This window comes from Urocitellus parryii, chromosome 7 (assembly GCF_045843805.1).
Source record: "Urocitellus parryii isolate mUroPar1 chromosome 7, mUroPar1.hap1, whole genome shotgun sequence".
In the NCBI taxonomy this organism is placed as follows: Eukaryota; Metazoa; Chordata; class Mammalia; order Rodentia; family Sciuridae; genus Urocitellus; species Urocitellus parryii.
In genome coordinates this window covers 171,953,876-171,977,910 of record NC_135537.1, presented here as the reverse complement: position 1 = coordinate 171,977,910, position 24,035 = coordinate 171,953,876, and the positions used below count along the sequence as shown (strand labels likewise).

Genomic DNA, 24,035 nt, shown 5'->3' with positions numbered 1-24,035 from the left:
AGGGGGCTAGCCTGCAGAGAATGAAGCCAACACCAAAGAGCGAAAAACGGAGAGAGAAAAAAACTGGCTTTGGGTCACATGACTTCAGCCAGTGGATTAAACTTCTTTTGAAGTCAATATTACTTCTCAGTTATATGAACCAGAAATTTCTCCTTATTAATCAGCTTGAGTTTCAACCAGTAATTTTTAATAGATTGGCTGGGCAGAGTTTACCTGCCAAGGGCCTAGACTCTGCGCCCTACGGGCTGGCCAACCACCCCCTGTGAGGTAAGGATGGCCACTCAGTTTCATGCTGCCATACCCTACAGGCTGGAGTGTAGTACTCTGAATGCTGACATCTGTCCCCAAACCAACTTCCACATCTCCAAATGCCATGCCTGCCTCCCTTCTTAACTGTGCAACACTTGTTGCTCAAAGCCTCCCCACTTTCTGAATGAATGATTTGAGTCTCCTCATATCATCTCTTGCTGATTTAGCCTGGACTCGCATACACTGAAACCTCATGTTGCTGGGGTCTTCTGTGCCACCCCCACTTCTGGGTACTCCCTGCCACCTGCTTGCTTCATCTTGAGGCAATCTTTTGCTGCTGCAGAAAGTAAACAATTATAATAAAACACAGACACACAATATTCTGATAGTGTCAACTACAAATTCATGCTATTTAACTTCAGTGGACCTTCTCCTCTGCTGGTAAACCTTTTACTGGCCTCTGGTTTACAGTTATATGAACCAGAAATTTCTCCTAGAAAATGACATCCCCTAGAAAATGTAATACAAAATAGTACAACTGTTTGGTTGCGGGAGGCCCTTTTTCACACAATGTCTATCTGGGACACCTACATACTTAGCAAGCTGGTACTGCTGATGATCTGCTACTGACTGACCTTAGTGTAATTCAGGGCCCATTGACCTCTGTGCTTGGTGAAGCTTTTGCCAATTCCTGGGGAGCACCACAGAAAATAACTTTATATGAAGACAAAGCGTTTAGTTATTTGCTGTGTCTTAATTGATGCAAGCCATCAAAGTAATAATTGCAGAGAACAAGGTATAAATCAATAAAATAAGTAAATGGAAGTGATTAAAGGACAGAGCCACTTTAAAGCAAGTGTTGCTTAATCTCCCCAAAACAAAACCCAACTGGCTTTGTAAAAGAAATTATGATCATTTACTTTTATTTTTCCTAAAAAGCACTAATAAATAATGGTAAGTTCCATTTATAATTAAAGAAAAAGAGCCCTTCACTTTTATGCTCTCGTAAGTGAGGCAACATTCTTTTCAAATCATGATACTCCAGCCAAGCCTGCTCAAGGTACTCTGCTTCTTTGTACTTTTCTCTCTTTATTTCAGATTTTATATGAATGAAACATGATGACTAATTCCTGCTCTTTGGATCCTTCAGGATATTATTTAAACACTGGCATCTGGTCTAAGGGAAATTCAATGCTAAGTCAGAGGAGCATTTGAAAAATAGTTTACATCTGGTTCTGTGCTCGCCGTCCCTACCAGGGCACAGTGGGAATGGAGGAAGTGAGCGCGAGCTGCCGGCTGGGCGCGGGCTGGGCGCGGGCTGTAATGCACACCCCAGCGCTCCCTTTTATAACGGAGGGATTAGTGCCCCCTTCTTTGTAGCAATGTCGTGACCTCTATAATGCTTCTTAAACTGAGGACAACGATGGACCCACGGAGCCTTAACACATGACTTAAATCTGATCTGACAGTACTTAAACCCAGAAGTCCAGAAGGCTAATGGTTGAACAAGCTTGGGAAAATGTCCAGGGGACCAAATGCAGAGGCCTGATGAATTACAGAGAGTGATCACAACTTCAGGGCAATGGGGTGGGGAGATAAAATGACATTTTTTTAGTTGTTATCTGTTGCAGGATTGACTTAAACTGCGGCCCTGCTATCATTTTCTAGGAAAAAAAAAACCCAAAACAAAAACCAAAAAGAATAACAACATGTTCATTCCACTTATAGTTCTATAAGTGAAATAATTTATTATATTAAGGATCTGAGTCTTAAAGACATTCCTACTCTTTCTCACACATACATAAAATACCCATCAAGTGGAATTTCAGAGGCTAAAAATTAGCAGCAAATATATTTTAGGATAATAATTAATTTTAGATACAGACATGTTTTAAATTTCTCACATTTAGTTAGACAAAAATGGAGCCATGATCCAGATCCGTGTGTGATGTTTGTGTCCTGGAGAACTTCACGTGCAGAGCTATGAAGAATGAGTGTGGAACAAGGTGGCCTCTGCAGAACCTATGGGAGCCTGGCAGTGCCCCTGCCTTTTGGAGTAGGGTCAAAGCCAGTGCCACTCACCTAAGCAGTGGTCTTAGGGAATTCCTCGGGACCCCATTTCAAGAAACTCAAAGTTGGTGACATGGCCAGTTTTTATTTCCCTTTTGATTTTAGCTTGTGAACAATTCACACAGTGGGTACACCTCTGCCCTATCCTCTCTGACTCTCCCCCAGGCCTCCAATTACACTGAGCTCTTCGATATCTACACTAACCTACGGCGCTGAGTCAGGAACTTTCTACCCACCTCCAAGAGGCCTTATTACCCCAGCAGTGAGCATTTCAGCACTTTCGTAACTCTGATCCCCTACCAGGGAAGAGCCCCACCTGAGAAGTCCTCTGTCCACAGTCAGCACTAAAATGTCTATGTAGTTCATAACCAAAGGGACAGAGAACAGAGACAACTCTGAAACCACCCACCTGCACTGACTCTGGGGAAGAACTCTCCTGGAGGACAGGCGGGAGGAGTCCAGGTGCCCTCTGACACCCACCAAGCCTGCGCACTCTCCTTCCTGCGGCCTGGTAAGCAGAGTGGCCTTTCCCCTTGGTTTCTGCTAACACCAAGATGTCCTGCCCTCTCGGCATCACCGAGTCACTCTAAGGGTTTGAGCCAACCTTCCAGCTGCCAGGCACAACCCTGCCCAGCGGCGCTCTTCTCGGCACCTCTGGCTTCTTCCCCTGCTCCCTGCCGTCCTGCAGAATCCTGCCCTCCTCTGCATCCTTTCTGAGGCCAACAGGCTCAGCTTTTCTTCCCACTTTCTCCTAGAACACTCTCTTTGGTAAGGTACCTGAACTGTGACCATTTTAAGGGGAAAATATGCTAGAAAATCTCTAACTGAAAAATAAAGTTCTGTCCCTGACACCTGAGAGTCTGCCCCCGTATTTTTTGTTTTCAGTGACAGGCAGGATACACATTTTGGGAGCAGGCAGCCAGCCCTTCTTCCTCTCTCCACTGAAGTCAACCTACCAGCTTGACTGACTAACTCTATTACTCTTGCCTATTTTTAGTGACTCTTTTAAAAAAATGTCATGTCACTGAGCCCCCAACTATTAGAACAACTCTGAAACTGAGATTGAGTAGCCAGGATTTCTCTCCTAATGACTGGCTTTAGACTTCAGAGTCTGGCATGCCAGATTGAGATGCACAGGTCAGCACTCTGCATCAGGCAGGGTAGAGACTGCCAACAGGTGGGACCAGGGAGGAGGAATCTGGGAATCACAGCAAAGAATGAAAGCCGAAGCCAATGAGGATGGATGACATCACTGAGGGAGATGGAATGTGGCTGGAAGAAGCTGGGATAGAGTCCAGAAAACAGAGGTTAGCTACCGTGAGGCGCAGGCTAAAGAGCAGAAATAATGAAAAAAAAAAAAAAAAAGACTTCAAAGGTGGGCTCTATAAAAGAAAAGAAAAATAGGATTATGCCAGCTCAACAAGTCAAAGGAAGTTCACTTTCGGAGTTTGGCTCTTAGTTCCTTCAGGAAAAAAAAAAAATTCACTCATCTTACAGTCCAAGACTAATGATGTCTGACACATAGTAGGTGTTCAATAAATGCTTGCTAAGTGAATAAGTATCTTTTCCTGTTAAAAATAACTAGTGAGACATATGTTCTTTGAGCTGAATTGGCATTTAAAAGAGGGTCTAAAACTTGTGTCCTGTCATTTTCAAAATGTACTCAAACAGTTGTATAGATACTATATAGGATTTCTTAACTGGAAGGATTTCAACTCAATGTTGGGTCATGTTATTTTGTGTATATTTTAGTAAGAATTATAATTAAAATAAACCTCATAATCAAAAATGGTTTTCAGCAGTAGTGGGGATTGAACCCATTGGTGCTCTACTGCTGAGAAACATCCCCAGACCTTTTTATGTTGAGACAGGGTCTTGCTAAGTTGCTGAGGCTGACCTTGAACTTGCCATCCTTCTTCCTCAGCCTCCTGAGTAGCAGGGATTACAGGTGTATGCATCTGGCTCATAACTAAAGTTTTAAGGAGGTTTTCTATTTGCTGGTAATATGTTTATACACACAAATACAAACTTTTTATCATTATTTTTTACCTGTTTATAAAAACTGAATACCAAGAGTGCCAACGCTGAAACACCTCATGCATTCTTCAAACTTCAATGAAACCCCACCTTTCCCTAGACTCATATGCTGCTAAATGTCACAACTCACAAAGAGATGGAATCAGTAAAAATTAACCAACATAATTTTCATATATGCTATGAACAGTTTTTGGCAAGCTTCACTAAAATGATTGGTATGTGCATAAGCAAAAATTTAGCAGTTTTAATGAAGTAATAATGCATATGAAGCAGACATTACTTCAGAAGTATATATCTGACTGTCAGCTTCCAAACACTTGTGGAATGGAGTATGGTCACTGATGGAGCATGGTGCGGGGTGCTGAAGTGATGGTGGAGGACTGAGATCAAGCTCAAAGCAAAAGACTAGGAGATCAACTCACAGGACTGTCCTTTAAAGAACAATCTACTATTACAAAGAAGCAGATAAAGATTGTACATGGGAAAGATATAACATGTAAAGACCATTCATATGTAAAGAAACTTCTATTACTGTTTCTCAAGGACAACGCACAGCTCAGATGCCTGCTGGGCTGTCTGGATGGCAGGTGGGGGGTAAAGCACTCTTCGTGCAGCTGGCTGGAAAGGGCAGTGCTATAAGCAAGGGGAAAAGGGAATGGTGGGATAGGACTCGAAAGGGCAGCCTGCAGGTGACATCTTAGAGAAGAGACCTCTGCCCATCTTGTCCAAAAGTTCCAGAGGGGGAAATGGGGAATGTGCATATGCACAGGGAAGAAAGGTCAAGTTGAAGGCAGGGTGAATTCTACACCTTAGAGATGAGGATCTTGTAGAGTGTCTAAGAGATGCCTTAATGGCGTTGGAGGAGGGCGGGGCCAGCGAGTGACTGATGAGAAGACAAGCTTGGAGGGAAGAATGGTTCTGTTTGATGTGCAAGAGGATGCTGAGGCTTTCTTTGTCTCTCTCTAGCTGGGACAAGCTCCTAGTATCAAATGGAGAGAGTAGTCGCCCCCCCCCCAGTGTTGGGGATTAAACCCAGGGCCTCATGCATGCTAGGCAAGTGTCCTGCCACTGAGCCACATCCCCAGTCCCCCAACTGGAGACCAACTGCTCATCTCCAATTGGTGAAAGTTGACTGGAGAGAATATACTTATTAGACACATATGCACCCAGTACACGCATGTCTATACACGTGTGTGCATATGTATGTGTTTTCTTACCATAATATATTCTCTGTCCTCAAAGAAGCTTTAGACTAGTGGAAATGCAGAAATATGTCTAAAGTAATTATAGGGAAAGCAATGTGTCTAAACCCAACAAAAGGTAGCTATCAGAAGTATTTCCAGTAGAACAGAAGCACTCCTGCTTAAGATGTGCACTGAGAGAACAAACGGGGGTGAAAGGGGAAAGTGAAACACAAACATCATCTGTACCCAGGAACGGTATAATTGCCTACTAGAAAATTCAAGAAATTAAAAAAAAATCAAACTTATCCTGGTACTAGTTCTTATGGCAGTCTATTACGTATATAATCTGAATAGTTTCCCAAACATTAACAAGGACCATTCAGAAAACATAAGGGAAATCCACTAAAGAAAACAACACACCACAATAAACCTGGGGTAGATTTAACAAGAAATGTACAACACATCCGTGTGAAGATCAATTTCAGTTGTACTGAAAAACACAAAAGACCAAATGAAATGCAAAAAGATGCCAAGTTTCTGATGGAAAGATTCAGTGTTGTAAAGATATCAGTTATTCTGAGACTATTCATACATTCAATGCAATCCCAGTCAGATAATGAGTGGCACTTTTAACAAAGAAACTCTACCAAGATTCACAGAATTAGTCCAAGATTCACAGCAAGTGAGAATGCTTAAGAATAACTAAGACGAAGATGAGAGGAGCCTTCCCTTTAGTTCATATTTACTGTGCATTAGTACTCTTCTAGAGGTTTTGTCTGTAATAACTGATTTTAGTCTTCATAGCAATTTTACAGGGTGGCTACTGTTATTAACCCACTTTCAAGCTATGGAAACTGAGATAAATTAAGTATTGCAACTTGTTCGAGGTTTTACAACAACTAAGTGGAAGTGGCAGAGCTGGGATTTGAACCCAAGCGGTGCGGCTCCAGGGTTCATGCTCTTAAGCATCATAACATATGGCTGGTCGGGCATAGGAAATGGATAAATAGGGAAGAAGAGAAAGTCCTAAATAGATTCACACATATTTGGAAAGTATGATTTTTAATAAAGGCATTTTTTTAATGGGGGAAGAATTTTCACAGTCAATAAATCATATTAATAACTGGAAACAAAACTAATAAAAGAATATTACTACCATTGCTGCAACAAATGACCCCAGATGACAATAAACTCTGTCACCTCACATAGGTCAGAAATTTGAAGGGGCTCAGCTGGTTCCTCTGCTCAGGTGGCACAAGGTCAAAATGGAGATATTGGTTGGCCTGGAACCTACCTGGAGGCTCTAGGGGAGAATTCGTTTCCAGGCTCACCCATGTTGTTGGCAGAATTTAGTTCCTAACAGCTATAGGGCTGAAGTCCCCATTTCCTGACTGCTGCCAGCTGGAAGTCCCTCTTAGTTCCTTCAGGCTGCCCTGCGTTCCTCGTCACAGTGCCCCTCCATCTTCAAAGTTCACTGGGTCCATTCCCAGCCTCCAGTCCTTCGGCCGCCTCCTCCTCCCACAGCGCCTCTCCCTTTAGTCAGAGAAAGTTCTCTGCTCTTAGGGTCATGTGTTGGACTGGGCCCATCCCTTAGATACTCTGGGGTAATCTCCCATTTTTAAGGTCACTGATGAGTAACCCTAATTACATCTGCAAAGTCTCTTTTGTCATGTAATGTACACACTCACAGATTCCAGGGATTGGCCTCCTTTGGGGATCATTTTATCATGACCCTTATCTCAATATACACAAGAACTTTGAGTTGAGCTAAAGAGTTAAATGTATAAAACAAAACTCTTGAAAGTATTATAAGAAAATAAGAGTATACATTTCATAATCTTAGGTTAGGGAGGGCCTTTCTAAACAAGTTTGTAAGTCATGATGAAAAAGAAAATAATCTTAAAAAATTAAGATGTTGAATAAAAAAAATATAACAGGGAGGATGGATTTCAAGATATTTAACTAACAGATCATTAATGTACAGGATATATTTTAAAAACTTTTGTAGATCAAGGCAGAAAAATAAATTAGGGGAAAAACACTAGCAGTGAATGTGATGAAGCAATTCACAGAAATGCAAATGCTGAATTTTCACATTTAGTCATGGAAGCCTTGATAATTCTTCCTACATTTGCTTCAAAATGTTAAGAGAACTAACAAGGTAGAACAGCATCATGAGGCTGAGATCCTGCAAATGATAGAATCTGTAAGCCTGGCATTTAGGGACATTTTTATGTAGTGGCCCTTGCTGGTTCTAGAGTGGCTGAGAAGGCTGAACAGATCATTTAACAGTCACACAGTCACACACACACAAATCCAAGGAGATATAAATTACAGTCAGGACTCACTAATGGGGAGTGTCTGGTAAAATCCCTATGCTTTGGGTGCATTTCAAAAGGTTATACTCTGGAAGTAGGAGTGGAATGGAAATAGACTAGAAATGAAGTCTACCTTCAAATCATCTTAATCCTTATAAATGAATTAAGGATATTCAAGATTGCAAATAACACTACTTGTCCACTGAGACTACAAATGTAAATTCTCTCTGGAGGAAATTAACATCACCTTAGGTCTTAAATCATTTCCATAAATTTTCATATAAAGTATCTAGCACTCAATCAAAAATATCCAGGCCCACAAAAACACAAGACCCATGTGAACTCTAGATAATGGTTATTAGGCTAACCATTAAAAGAACAAAGGTATGTATTCAACAGAATTAGGAAAACAATTGTGAACTTGGCATAGGGGAAAAGAAATTTAAAAAACACTAAGTATAAGTTCTAACTCCTGAAAACATAATAACCCATCCAAATTAAGAATGGATTTAAAACTGTGTGCTGTGGTGCACACCTGTAATCCCAGTGCTCAGGAGGCTGAGATAGGAGGATTGCAAGTTCAAATCCAGCCTCAGCAACTGCAAGGAGCTAAGCAACTCAGTGAGACCCTGTTTCTAAATAAAATACAAAATTGGCTTAGAGATGTGGCTCAGTGGCTAAGTTTCTCTGAGTTCAATCCCTGATAGTCACTCCCCCTCAAAAAAAAAAAAAAAGATTTAAAAGCAAATTAGGTACAACTAAGGAAAGAATTAATGAACTAGAAGGTAAAAAGAAAATATTCAGAATACAGAGAGATATAGGGAAGACTTAGAAGAAAAAATATATATACAGTTACAAAACAGAAAATTAGGCAAAAGTATAATAGAAAATCTGATTGCCATAACCACAGAGAAAGCATATCTCTAATTCATTGAGAATCTTTCAACAAAAAATATTCTAGGTCCCAAAGGCTTCCTCTGAATTCTACCAAATATTTTAAAGTAAGAAATAATATCAATGTTACTCAAACTCTGTCAGTTTTTTTTTATTTGTTTGTTTTTGAGGCCAGGAAACTTTGATACCCAAATGGAATGAGAACATTACAATAAAGGAAAGATATAGGTCATTATCAATTATAAGCATGGAAGCAGAAATCCTATATAAAACATATATCAGTGAACCAAAATCTAACTAAAGATTAAAAAAAAGGTTATGATTCAAGTGGGTTTATTCTAGGAGTGCAAAATTTAACATTAAAAAAAACCACATAGTAGCTGAATGAAGAACAAAATTCATATGTTTATCTCAAAAGATAATAAAAGAGAAGGCATTTAAGAAAATCCAATATCCATTTGTGATTTAACAAAGAAAAAATTGAGATTCTTGGTGAGAACAGAAAAAAACTTCATTAATTTAATAAACAATCTATATAAAGTCAGTTGTATTTCTGTATACCTGCAACAAACTGAGAAAACAGAATCTTAAAATACCATTTAAAACAGCATAATACTGTACCTCAGATACAGCAATTAATCTCCAAGATATATAAAGAACTCAAAAAACTTTATACCAAAAAAACCAAATAACCCAATCAATAAATGGGCTAAGGAAGTGTATGGACACTTTACAGAAGAAACATAATTAATCAATCAATATATGAAAAAATGTTCAACATCACTAGCAATTAGAGCAAAGCAAATCAAAACTACACTGAGATTCCATCTTACTCTAGTCAGAATGGCAATTATCAAGAATACAAGCAATAATAACTGTTGGTGAGGGTGTGGAGAAAAAGGTACACTCATACATTGCTGGTGGGACTGCAAATTGGTGTAAGCACTATGGAAAGCAGTATGGAGATTCCTCAGAAAACTTGGAATGGAATCACCATTTGACCCAGCTATCCCACTCCTCAGTTAATACCCAAAGGACTTAAAATCAGCATACTACAGTGATGCAGCCACATCAATATTTATAGCAGTTCCATTCAAAATAGCTAAACTGTGGAACCAACCTAGGTGCTCTTCAACAGATGAATGGATAAAGAAATCATGGTATATATGCACAGTGGATATTACTCAGCCATTTCTGGTAAATAAATGGAACTGGAGAATATTGTGCTAAAAGAAATAAGTCAACTCCAAATAATTAAAGGCTGAATGTTTTCTCTGATATGCAGGTGCTAATTTACAATAAGGGGGGGTGGGGTTGGGAAGAATGGAGGTACTTTGGATTAGACAGGAGGGAGTGAAGGAAAGGGAGAGGTTATGGGGATAGGAAGGATAATAGAATGATAGGACATTGTTGCTCTATGTGCATATATGATTACATGGCTGGCATGATTCTACATCTTGTACAACCAGAAGAATGAGAAGTTGTACATGTATGATGTGTCAAAATGCATTCTATGGTGGCACACGCCTATAATCCCAGAAGTTTGGGAGGCTGAGGCAGGATGATAGTGAGTTCAAAGCCAGCCTCAGCAAAGGTGAGGCGCTAAGTAACTCAGTGAGAACTTGTCTCTAAATAAAATACAAAATTGGGCTGGGGATGTGGCTCAGTGGTTGAATGCCCAGGAATTGAATTTTGGTACCAAACAAACAAACAAACAAACAAAAACTCAAAACAAACAAACAAACAAACAAACAAAAAAACCCCCCAACATTCTGTTGTTATGTGTAACTAATTAGAACAAATTAAAAAAGAAAGAAAAAAGCACAATAATATGTAAAACACATAGAAATAATCTAACAGGAGATGTGGAAGATATATTCACAGAAAGTTTAAAATGTATCTGAAAAATTAAAGAATGCTCAAAGAAGGATATACCATATTCATGAACTGGAAGACTTATTAATAATTGAGAATTCAAGGCTGAAACATAAATAGAAATGAAGGAGGCTATGGAGAACCTATTTCTAGAATGTAAACTTCACAAGGGCAAGGATTTTGTTTGGTTTGTTCATCTATGTATATCCAGGACACATAGCAGGTGCTCAGCGAATACTTAGCAAACCGAATGTTTAAAGTGTCACTTTCAAAAAGTTTACAAACAAGTGAAAGTAATTCTGCTAGAGCACAGAGGCAGGAGGATAGGAGAGGGGAGTGAGGACAGGAGGGAAAAGTGGGGGGTCACGAACTGAAATTGAATTTCATTTGGATTAGACAGAAGGGAGTGAAGGGAGGGGAGAGGATAAGGAGAGAGGAAGGATAATAGAAGATAACCCCGACTATTATGTAAGACCATAAAGCTCTAAAACAAAATAAAGTCTACAAAGAGTCCACTGTGGCTGTCCTTCAGTTACCATGACATGTTGCATTTACCACCTCATTTACCTTCCTGTGTTCAAGTCACACAGAACTCAAAATCATTGAGCCTAGTTTTCTGATTTTTTCCCCTATTCTTTATTCTTTCTGTAGAGACATTCATTCAAAACAACAACAACAACAAAACAAATCCCTAAAGCTGAAGGGTAGAACAGTAAGTTAAACTGTCTGTTTCCACCTGGGTGCCAGCTGCCCATTGGGTCTTAGCTGTTGCTTCTATGAGCTTCAGGACAAGCTCTGAGCCTGAAGGGTCCCATGCCTGTGTCCTTTCCACTGCACCTGGCTACTCACCTGCACTGGGATCAGCCCTCTAGACAAGTCTGTCAGGGCCAATACCAATATGCGACAAATACCTTCCTTCCTTCTTAATATCCTGTCAGAGTACTCTCTACGTCCATGTCACCTCACCCCTTCTGAATCAACCTGAGTGCCAAGGCATACACAAAGCCAAAAATGGTCTTTAAACTATCTATTTTCTTCAAGAGGATGGACAATCAAGTTTTCCATATCATGTCTCCACAGAGAGTTGAGTAATTATTAGGTTGCCTGATTCAAAATGGGCTCACCCTTAAAACTTTTAATACTGACAAGTGTGCTATGGTCTTCACTAGTTCTAATTATTTCATTTAATTCTCTAAGTCACCCTTTACATTTGAACACTTGTAATAATATTTTTTTCCTTACTGGAACTATGCTTTCTAATTCTTTATATAAACCCAACAAGTTACCTACATGGAAAATGGATTCAAATGTCCTGAATTGTTCACTGTATTTTCAGAAACACATTTCTTTCTGTATATTTAATTACATTGATTTATGTTTCTGCCTCTAAAATACCTCTGTTCTGTTATGTGCTTGCCAGTAATCAATTTCAATGCTTCTACCTCCAAATGGCCTTTGCCACAGGAAAAGGAGATCTTTTCTGGCTGGACTTAGTAAGAAGAAACTGCAAGGAAGTGGCATCTTAGAATGCTTGATGTTTGCTTCTGAACGTGACAAGCACAGTAAATGGCCACAGAACGTTTTCTCTCTCCCCTCCCGTGCTGCCTCACCCTACCTCTTTTGCCATCTCTGTTTCTCTCTTCTTTCACTTCCTCTTTCTTGCTGTTCACTCAATTCCATGAACTCAGTGCTTAGTAGTGCCAGAAAAATCAGCCTCGACAGGACACTCCTCAGGGATGTAGTCTCCTTTCATCTTCCTGAGAGACGCTGTTCCATTATCCAGGTTAATGCTTGATAATTCTTATTGCTCATCCATTTTGAGAGATGGGATGGAATACAACTTGGTCTTAAGTTTTTGCTTCTACTTCTTTTTTTTTAAGAGCCTCCATATTTACTGGTTTGGAGGTAAGCATTTGGATTAAATAATTTGGGGAATGAAAAATAATTTTTAACAGACTAATACAAGAGCCTAAACTATCTTTAAAAATTAAACCAAAAGAAATGAGGATATACCATCACAGGACTTCACAGAAGGAATAAAAGCGGCGTGTGACCCAGCCCGAGGCAGGCATAGCCTGGCTTTGAACCTTCCAGTTCTGGGTCAGAGCCCAGTGCAATCCTGGTGCTCTCCTGTCGCGACCCCTTGCCCGCAAGGAGGACGCAACTCAGGAATCTTCTTTCAGCAGTTTATTCAGGTCCTTGATACGTTTTCTTCTTTCAGCAGTTTATTCAGGCCTTTGTATTGACATGTCTTTTAGCTTCTACTGCTACTCCTACTACTACTTCTACTGCTACTCCTACTGCCACTACTACTACTGCTACTACTACTGCCACTACTACTACTTCCGTGTGCCCCAGCCTTAATAAAGCAGATAAAGCCCCAATGCACAACTGCCACGTGGACTTTTCTCATAGGGTGCCAAGTCACAGCGTGCCAACTCATTCTGATAAGGAGTTGTTTGTCACAGACTACAGGGGAAACCAGCGCCATCTTGTAATGGCGGCCACAGTTCACAGAAACGGCTCACCACACTCTCCCCTGGTCTTCCTCGTCCCTTAGTGCTCAGTGTAACGTCAGAGAGCCACTTCAACAATGCAGAAAATGCTTTCTGGAAAAACAGCTGCCATGGTGAGGCGGCTGCTGTGCTGACACTTGGATTTGACCTGTCAGCAAAGCCCAGGATTAAAGACACGCAGCAAGCACATCAGGGCCCCTCTCCCCACCTCCCCCAGCATCGCAAACCAGTGACGTTAAAAACAAAGGAGTCGCAAGAGAGCCAGGGTGCAAGCGCACACTGCCCAGAAGGGTGCTTATAGTTTTTCTTAAAAATGGTGGCATGATCACCATGCAGGCTTTTTAGTGAGGCTTTTGGGGACAAGTATTTGACTTGCTCTGCCACTAAAATCTACTAAAACAACTGATTTAAAAGAACATGATGATGAGATTGTATTTTAATAAAAATATATTGTCCCTGACATTGCAGTTCAAGTGTTTTTTTCAGAAATCAGGCAACTATTCAAACTCTCATTGAGAATAAGTTGTGGCCAAAATTAAATGTGGTTCTATCCCTCATAACAACTGAGTCTTATAACGATGCATCATACCAGCTGTCCGGGAACAAATGTATTTTGTTGGCATGGGAACAAAAGAATTAGTCTGAATTTTGTAAATAAACTGTGGTTATTAAAATTGCTTGAAACAAGCCAGAATAATAACCATTAAACATGAAAAGTCAATAAAAGTCTTTGAATTATATTTCTCTTGCAATTATTATTCCTGTTTTCATAATGTGCTTTGGGATAAAACATAGTTTTGTGTTGTTAGTACTTTTAAATAGATTTCACTACAGATGAGTTAGCCCCACAACAGCCAAGACTGTGAAGTTTTAAAATCCATTATGGAAAATAGAAATTAAAGGCTTGGAAATCTGTAGAAGACCAATTCTTCTTTTTAACAATTGTCACGATTATTGCTTAACTGATTTTCTGTCTGCACAGCATCATCTTCTTTAAGGCCTCCTGTGACTTCATGGATTTGCTGGTTACCCTTGATGATGACTGAGGTGGTTTAAAGATAAGCAGTGCTAGTCAGTGGAAGCTTTAAATATATCGATTTTGGTTCTTCTAATATCCATGTTGCTCCCCGATAGATCACTGGGCATTGTGGGCGGCAAGTCAACTCTTTGGGAATACAAATGATACTGATTGTTAATAGCGTAACAGGCAGCAGATCTAAGGTACTTTCGGAGATGTATAGTGTTATCTGAAAGCTACTTATACAAAAGGGACAAAATGTATTTTTAATACCTAGGAACCTAGAAAGAAATCAGCAGAATGCTCAGTTATCAACAGAGAACGTACAGTACAGAGTGGCACTGTGCAAAGACTAGGCAGGAAATCTGCCCTGTTTTAGAGAGGTGGGCCACATGGCAGGGGCGGGCATCTCACTTTCTCTTAGTTCTCCCTGTTCTAAAACCCTTTGGAGCTGTAATGCCAAGGGAATAGCTGGGGGCCACACAGAAGCCCCAAGGAGCTGATTATGCTTCTGCCAGATGAAATGATCACCCCAGATGAAAATGATAAAAGAACAACTATCATGTTTATTTTCACAAAAGCCTAGGCAAGAATATGCTCAAGGGAGTCGCTTGGAAAAGGTTTGGGAGACACAATACCCAGGGCCCGTAATCATTACCCAGGCTTGGTGGCTTTTGAACTCTTGGTCCTCGAACTTCCTGTAGCATGTGAGGTGGTTAATTTCCCCTTGTCCCCTGCTCCTCCCACCCATCTCCCTTCTCTCCTTTCTCTTTCTTCTTCTTCCCAACAATTTGCCGAGTGCAGCCTGGGCTGGAGACTGGCAAGATGTGGATCCACAGGCACATGGCCCCTCAGAGCACGTCACCTACTGGGGACCTCTGATGGGAAAGCCCTCCATGGAGGGTAGCAGGAAGCACTAGGGAAGCCCAGTGACAAAGGGACAGAGGTGGGCAGGGCCAGGCAAGGACAAGGGTGGGGACAGCAAAAGCTTCACAGAGCAATTCAATTTAACCCGTGCTGGCAGATGACACAGATGACACAGGCCTCACCCTAAGGAGCAGGGTCTAGTAGGGAACTGTCTTCTCTGGTTTTCACGGCAGTCACCAGCTTATCTTCCTCCACTCCTTTTAAGTCCTCCTGGTCTCCTCCCTGCTTTCTTTCTCAGTCCCTTGAACGGGCCCTGCATGGGTTGGCTTGTGGCCTCTCCTCTCTCCCTCTGCTCTTCTTGTCAACATCACCACCCATTCTGGGTTTCTGCTGCAGCCCCAGAAAGATGACTCTCATATCTTCATGTTTCCAGAGCTTCTTCTTGCACCTAGATTCAGATTTTCAACCATATGCCTCCAAATGAATGTCCTGGGATGCAACATTCAAGAAATAATGGTGCTGTTGTCCATTATGGGCCAGCTTATCAAATCCAAAAATGCAGTATTGGGATTGACATATTCTTTTCCTTTGCCCTCTAAGTCTGTGAATTTTCCTTTTTGTTTTGGAACCTGGTTGAACCCAGAGGTGCTTCACCACTGAGCCATATCCCCAGCCTCCCCCTTTCTTTCTTTCTCTTTTTTTTTCTTTTGTAGTTGTAAATGGATAGAATGTTTTTATTTATTTATTTTTTTGTGGTGCTGAGGATTGAACCCAGTGCCTCACACATGCTAGGCAAGCGCTCTGCCTCTGAGCCCCAGCCCCAGCCCGCCCAGCCCTTTTTCTTTAAAAAAAAAATTTTTAGTTGTAGGTGGACCCAATACTTTATTATTTTGTTTATTTATTTGTATGTGATGCTGAGGATCGAACTCAATGCCTCACACATGAGAGGTGAGCACTCTACCACTGAGCCACAACCCTAGCCCCCTCCCTTTTTCTTTTTTCCTGAGACAGGGTCTCCTAAGTTACCTAGGTCCTTGCTAAGTTGCTGAGGCTGGCTTTGAACTTGCAATCCTCCTGCCTCAGCCTTCTGAACCACTGGGATTACAGGCATGAGCCACTACTGCACAGGGCGTGAATTCTCCTTTCAAGGGAGTCTTCACATCAACCCCTCTCTTTTTACTCCTTTTAACAACGTCCAGTTCAAGCCTTCAATATTTCTCTTGTGACTGGTGAGGTCAATAACCTCCGGATGGGTTTCTTTTCAACTCTTGTTTATCTTATCTTCTGGCTGCTGCTTAATCTTTGTAAAGTCTAACCTCAACCATGCAGCACTCCCCAGAAAAGAGAGAAATCCTCAACTGCTGACAATGGCTTTCTGGTGAGTGATTGAACTCCTTGGCACTGCATCCAAGACTGGCCACCGATTGTCCTAACACATACCACAGTGCTTAGTAAAGAGCAGGCCTCAATAACAAAGCATTCTTTTAATGGACAAAATGAATGAAACTAACTTTCTGGTCTTGTTTTCCTCTTCACAGATATTATCCTCTGGCCAAGATATTACTCAATATTCCCTGAACACTTGTGAGCAAGTTCTGCTTCATGTCTTTCCTCATTCTGTTCCCTAACTGGAATGTCCTTCCTCTTGTTAATGGTCAGCAAAGGCCTCTTTCTCTGCTATGAATAACTGTAATTATACACATTGCAGCTGCATATTTTATTGTTTTTAAAGTATTTTTACACGTATCTTATTATGCTGCTCCCAAGAGCCTATGGGAAGGTAGTATTGCCAATATTTTACCAACTAGGAAACTGATACTCAGCAAGGCTAAGTGACTTACCCAAGATCATATGATTAGTAGTGACAAGGGTAGATTTTGAACCAGCAGTGCTTTCCCCACTGGATCAGACCAGTTCTTGAAGTCTCTTCTCCCTGTGTCTTGATGGGGGTGTGTGGACAACCTCTACCCTCACCTGCAAACCCTGAGCACATGACTACCACAGACTGCCTTTGGTCACTAGATTCTCTCCTAAATTTACCAATGTGTTTAGGACTTAAATAGAAAGTTGGCTGCTGCAAAGCTCTGGCTGAAATGGGACTGAGGTGTGACTAGACTTTAGCTATATATTTTAGAATAATTTATGGGTTACTTGTGCCTTACAGTCTAGACCTTTAATGCTTAGACATAAGATTCAGAACTAAACCAGCTGGTTGCAAAAATTGCTGGCCACAAAATCAGAGTCCCACCAGAAGCAGCCCAAAGCAGCAGGAGGAGGTGGAGCTCAGGAGCTTTTAAGAGAACATGCTAGAAGTGCGGGCCCCTTCCTGACCAGCCTTGGAAGAACCTGGTCCTGTGTACCATAGACTCTTGCACCAGGCCCACCAGCACCAAGCTGCCTGTGTTGGTGGGGCCAAACCTTTTCCAGAGCTCAGGCAGGCGAAAGGTGGCACCAAGGATGGTTCTTTCCATATCTTATGACTCTGAGACTTTGAGCCATTTAGTAGAAAAAGAACTGACTTTGAAAATTCCATGCCTGGAGCCTATGTTTATGCCTGTCTCCTTAGCTCTGCTGGACTGAGAGCTCTTGAGGGTAGGACCTGGAGCTTACTCATCTTTGTTTCTTCTCAATGCCCAGTACTGCCAGGCACAGAGTGCCTCTTGAAAGACGAGAACGTTAAGTCAAACAAAGATCGACTCCTGTGAAATGCTCAGTATTGCAAGCTATTTATTAGGATGTTTCTAAATGATGTTTTTCACTAACTTGTTTAAAATAACCTTACGGGAACAGAGTAATCAATGTAATGAAATGATAAAAAAGTAAAATGTCAATAATGTTATTATTAGAGACCATGAGTCTTTTTTTTTTTTTAAAGAGAGAGAGAGAGAGAGAGAGAGAGAGAGAGAATTTTTTTTTTAATATTTATTTTTTAGTTTTTGGCGGACACAACATCTTTGTTGGTATGTGGTGCTGAGGATCGAACCCGGGCCGCACGCATGCCAGGCGAGCGCGCTATCGCTTGAGCCATATCCGCAGCCCAGAGACCATGAGTCTTAATGAAACTTTGTATAAATGTACTGTCCTTAGCCAATGGCTATGGAAAATCAATATGATATCCGATCAATATGAAAGTTATTCATATTTCCAAAATTTAAGAAAGCCAGTTTGAAGCAGGGTTTATTATATGTATATTAATTTCCATGTTCTATCAGTTTAATCTGACACTGTTCATGCCTTTATGATAAACACATGCTTCACACAGTGTTAAGAAACCAGGTAAAGATCATGCCTCCTTCTCTTTTCTATAATGGATCAGACCAAATTTTCTAGGCTCCATGTGAATAGTGAAACACTGTTTGCTTTCAAAGTGAATGTTAGTTTTGCCCGTGACAGTCTGACCTACCCCAAACCTGAGAGGTAAATGGCACCCCCTCATTTTACACAGTGTTTAACATGATGGAAAAAAACACCTGGGAGGACACTGAACATGTGCGGTCCTGCCCTGGGTTTGCTGCACTGTGCTGTGTAGTAGGGAAGTCACTTCCTTTCCTGATGGCTCTGTTTCCTCCACAATCAGGAAGTCTGATTAGATCTTTGCTGAAATTATGGGATTCCTGCTCAGATCTTATCTGGAATTAGAAATTATTTACCCCTGGTATGGATAAAAATAATGGTGATTTTAATTACTTTACTATTTATAGATTAAAGGAAACATCATGCTTTTGTAAGGCTAACTTAGAACATTAGTATTTTCTAACTCCATTCCTCTTGGATCTGTATCAGGCTCAGCACATCCTTTGGACCCACTGGTGAACAGGCCTGCTCTGTGGACTCTGACCTTCCATATGAGTAGACAGAGGAGAGCTGGAGGCACCGAGGCCAGTGGTGGGCAGCAAGGATGCCACCCATCAAGACCTGATGAGAAGCAGTCTTTTGTTTTTAATTAAAAACATAACTTTTAAAATGCTTCATTCATTTTTTGTTTTTGTAGCATCAAAACACAGGAATTTTTCTTAAATGAAAACCAGAAACAGTTCAAACTTTTTTTTTAAAGCGGGCAAGTTAAAAAAAGCAGCCTAGGAAATTGTCCTTTGTAATTCTGCCAGTTTCAATTTTGAGTCTTTATGCAACTAGTATCAGGATAATAATATTTGGTTGAAAAGAAAAAGATGAAAGTATTAAGTGCTGCTCTGCACCCTTTTCAGTGGTCTGATTGGTTAATGGGAGACTGGCTACTGTGACTGCAGTTGCTTTGACGGATGACAAAAAAAGAAAGAAAAAGGAAAAGAAAGTCATAATAGAACATCAATATTTTAAATATCCTAAGTAACTTCATATATAAGTAGACCCTAAAAAGTGTCCGTGACAATAGCTCTAATTATTTTTTACTACTGCTATTAGTGTCACAAATTGAAAGGGGAACATGGATCAAATTTAGGCAAAATAAAATATTAAATTCACTATGGATAAATAGTATTTATTAGATGCCTATTATTTGCTGCTTAGTTTTGTTGAAACAACTGGCATTTCTTTTCTAGCTACACCCTAGGACCTTGTGGAAAGAACCCAATATCTCATAGTTGCAAAGATTATGAAATATTCAGCTTTACCCATGGGTATTTCCTGACATTTCTTTGGTAAACTATAGTCTTCTAGAGATATCAGGAATTAGTGTAAGAAATATTCTAAAAAGCTATTGTCACTACAAAGATGAAAGCAACTTTGATGATCAAAAAGAAGTCAATAAAAAAAGACTGAAAGTAGTTCCTGAATCCTTCCCTATTGTTCATTTGGGATTTCTTAATTTCCCTACTCTCAATATATTATGGAATTTTCTTTGTGAAGTTTTGCCATGAATTAAAGTGATGTTAACAAAGTTTTACCTTAAGTCATATTTTACCGCTGACGGAGAAGCCCCCGTCCTCCGGGGAGCACCCTCTCCTGCTTTGAAGAAGCTGGTCTTTTCTCCTTGTAGTCACAAGTGTCCTTCGCAGAGAATGGTGCTCAGCTGACCTCAAGTGACCATTAGACCCAGGCTGCTTTGACCCGACACCACGGCACTCCCATCTGCAGGGGAGGCTTTATCGGCAGCCGGTCTGCTAGGCGTCCCTTTCCTTTGCCCTTGCTTCTCTTTGCCCGTGGAAGGTCAATGGCATTTGCTACTACTGCAGGCATTTAGAACAATGTTTGTTTTCCTGACAACTTTAATAAACTCACTTTCACTATCACTGCCACCCATTTTTGTTTTGTTACTATTATAGTTTCAAAATTGTCATGAAAGGAGCAATTATTTGAAATTCAGATAAACTTGGGTCTGATAAATCTTCAGTATTTCTTCCTAGCTGTGTGGTCTTGGGTGAGTTAAGCAACTCCTCTGGGTTTTAGTATATCATCTATAAAATACTGTGAGCATTCAATGAGCTAATGTGTGATGTTTCTTTTATAGTGTCTGTCATTTTACAGGCATTTGATAAAGTGTGATTTTTTTATCCCAGTATTTTCATTTTGTCTTCCTACTGACTTGTATGACATAAATACTACATTATACATATATCTATATATGCCTATATGTATTCAAGCAAATCACACACACATTTATATTACACAGGGTGTACATTAGAGAGTAGGAAGTCAAGTCAATTAAGTTTTTAAAAAATTTTTTTTGTAGTTGTAGATGGACAGAATGCCTTTATTTTTTTTTATTTTTATGTGGTGCTGAGGATCGAACCCAGTGCCTTATGCATGCTAGGCAAAGTGCTCTGCTGCTCAGCCCCAGCCCCAGCCCCTCAACTAAGTTTTTTTTTTTTTAAAGCCTCACATCTTTACACAAAAATTCACTCACAATATATCACACAATTAAAGTAAATCATAATACTATAAAACTTTTAGGAAAAAGGAGGAAGTCTGGGCCATAGGACTTTGACCAAAGTTCTTTGACTTGATATAAGTGAACCATACCAGGAAAATCTGATAAATTTCATCAAAATTAAAAATTTTTGGTCTATGAGCCTGTTTAAAAAATGAAAAGACAAAAATTTGGAGCAGGAGGAAATATTTGCAAACTGAATTATTTAGTAAGTATTAATACTCAGCATCTCTCAGGTACTTAATTCTGCCATTTGGTACCATCCCCTATCATGGGATCCTATTTGTAAACATCTCTTACCTTTTCCCCCAAATCAAAATGACCTAACTTAATATTCTTATATGCATTTTTCCACATAACAACCAAAATATAGATGTTTGGCAGTATCTATGGAAAATTCCGTACATAATGGCTCAGTGGCACTTTGAAGCAGGTTAGCAATGCTATACTCAAAGGCCAAGGACAACACATTTATAAAAAGTCTCATCAAGATTCATAGTCTCTATTGATACATTTCGAGCTTTTTACTTTAAATTGTCAAAATTAGCACTTAATATAATCCATTATATGCAGGAGAGTTGGGTGAAAATAATCATGTCAGTAGAAAATAAAATGAATCATTAGCTACTGTCATGGCTAGATTATTCTGGTTTATGCTTTATAAACAGAATGGGAAGAAAGAGGGGAAATCTTAAATTCAAAAGAAAACATATTTATGCTTCTAAGTAAAATAACATCCATTTATTTAAAAAACAGTGACACTGTAGACACCACTGGCTGTATAACTACATCCATTTCCCCTCTTCTTTTTTTCTGTTTTTTCTTTCTTGCCTAATTCCATCACCAGCAGGTGGATCCTGATTGTTCTAGGCTAAGTTTGGTCCTCTTGGTCCTCCTGCAAAGGACTGGGCTTGCCAGGCTGAGCATGTGACCTGCTCTGGCCAATGAGATATGAAGTGAGGTGAGAGACCAGGTGCTAGGAAAGATTTCCTTACTTTTCAGGAGGAGACCCCAGAGATTGTCCATTCCTTTCTGCCTCTGGATAGTACAGATCTGGGCAAGATGCCGGGGACTCCTGGGCTATCTTGGAATCACTTTAACAGTGAGACCAGCACAGGAGGTAGAGCCAGAGCCTGCCCTCCCTCGGGACTTCTTGTTCTGCAGTCTTCCATTCCTATGATGTCGTGCGGACCACAGAGGTGTTCTGTTACTTGTAAAGAACCCTGACTGGCATGGGGGATACAGGAACCCCTTGACCCAGAGAAAGTAGACAAACAAACAAGCCGAAGGGGGCAGGAGGGCATACCTGTTCTTGTGACTCGAGTTCTCTGTGCTGTAACTTTTTCTCTGCACATCGCACCTGATTAGAGCGGTTTTCTAGTTCATCTTGTAAAACCTGAAATGGTGTAAAACAAACACAGCAATGATAAAAATTAGCTTACTTGGAAAAAATAGTCTTGACACATGAACTGGCATTAAAAGAGCCCTAGATCTCTAGTTTATTACTGTTGTTCCATACAGTTCAGACACACAAAATCAGGCTATTGTGTGTTAAGCCCAGATGCGTTCTGTGTTAAGAATACCTAGTGCAAAAAATTCCAAACTTAGGAAACAAATTAGCAGATGTCAATTCACATTATAAAAATATCTCATATTCTCAGCATAGAACCACAACCATGTAATAAAGCATCAAGCTATTTCTAATTAAAATAGCCCTCCCAAGGGCTGTGGATGTGGTTCAGTAACAAAACACTTGTCTAGCATGTTTGCTAAGTTTGATCTCCAGTACTGCTCAAAATAATAAAATAAAATAGCCCTTCCAGTACACCTGCAAGTACACTTATACTCTAAAAGGTATTGGAATAGAGAGGAATCATAATACCTGGTCAACATAGCATTTCTCAAAATTATCAAATGGTTAAATTATTGTAAACTTAAAGGAATTTCTTTATGAAGTTAGAGAGAATAGTGTGGCATTTGAAGAAAGTACAATGACTGGACAGGTATGAACTCTCAGTTGTCAAGTAATTGTTGGAAAGAGAATTCAGGTTAATATGGGGAACTTAGAAGTCACAAAAATCAATAATTATCCTTGTATCAATTGCCATTTTAAGTAAAAAGATAAGTAGAAAAGAAACAGGATCCATTCGAATAGTCCCAAGTAATAATAGAAATAACCCATGGAGAGTTCCAGTGAGCAGCACAGAGGATGACAACACAAAGATGTCGAGTAAATCCTCAAAGTAAAATTCACATAGTTAATATTACTGAGTTCCTGCTTTATGTAGACATTGCAATAGGTACTACAGATGTAGCTCTGAAACAGACCCCCAAAAATCACCCCATCCATAATGCTTACATCATAACACGGCAGGTTAACATGCCAACAGTAAGTATAATACAGTTGGTGATAAGTGCAGAGGGAGACCAAAGCAGAGAAAGGGGATATCCCAGCGTCAGGTGGGGAAGGGGTGCTGCAGTTTTAAACAGATGGCCCAAGAAGGCGCAACTGAGCACAGTCCTGAAGGAGGACAGAGGACAAGCCACACAGGTGTCTACAGGACAGCCTTCCAGGAAACAGAATCAGCTGCATCAAGACCTTGAGGAAGCCACAGAAGCCAGTGAGAAGATGGAGTGATAAGATCAGGGACCTGACAGGGCTCAAGTCATCCAGTCACATGGTATGTCACAGGTCAGTTAAGGACTTTGGTTTTTGCTCAGAGGCACATGGGAAGCTCTTGCAGGGCTGTGGGTAGGCGTTGCTTTGGTAGACTAGAAAGGGAGGAGGCAGAGCAAGGAGGCAGGTCAGAGGCCACTGCAATCCACTGGGAAAGGGAATTAGATGGAGGGTGCGGGGAGCAGTTGGTGAGGGAAGAGTTGGATTCCAGATATATTCTGAGGATAGAAATGGTCGCCCCACGGAAGTAGATGCAAAGCATAAGAAAAAAGAGGGCCCCAAGGAATTGGCCTGAGTAGTTAGAAGAGTGCAGTTAGCACTTACAGAGATGGGGCAGGTGGGAGAAGCACTGGGGCTCAGCCTGGTGTGTATGTCTGAAAGGCCTAGTATGCATCCAAGTGAGACCCTGGGTGGAAAAGCCCAAAGTTCAGACAGAATGTCAGGTGTCCATGAAAAGCCCCTTC

General features: G+C 40.5%; 1 protein-coding gene across 3 annotated transcripts in view; it reads right to left on the bottom strand.

Annotated features, from left to right (window-relative positions):
* The window catches only part of Cep112 (centrosomal protein 112), a 448,365-nt gene that overhangs the window by 20,999 nt on the left and 403,331 nt on the right, over positions 1-24,035 (bottom strand). For all 3 annotated transcript variants that reach the window (XM_026406648.2, XM_077800819.1, XM_026406647.1), the window contains one exon: positions 22,201-22,290. In XM_026406648.2, the coding sequence (XP_026262433.2) occupies positions 22,201-22,290 (90 nt within the window). The remainder of the gene's footprint in view (positions 1-22,200; positions 22,291-24,035) is intronic.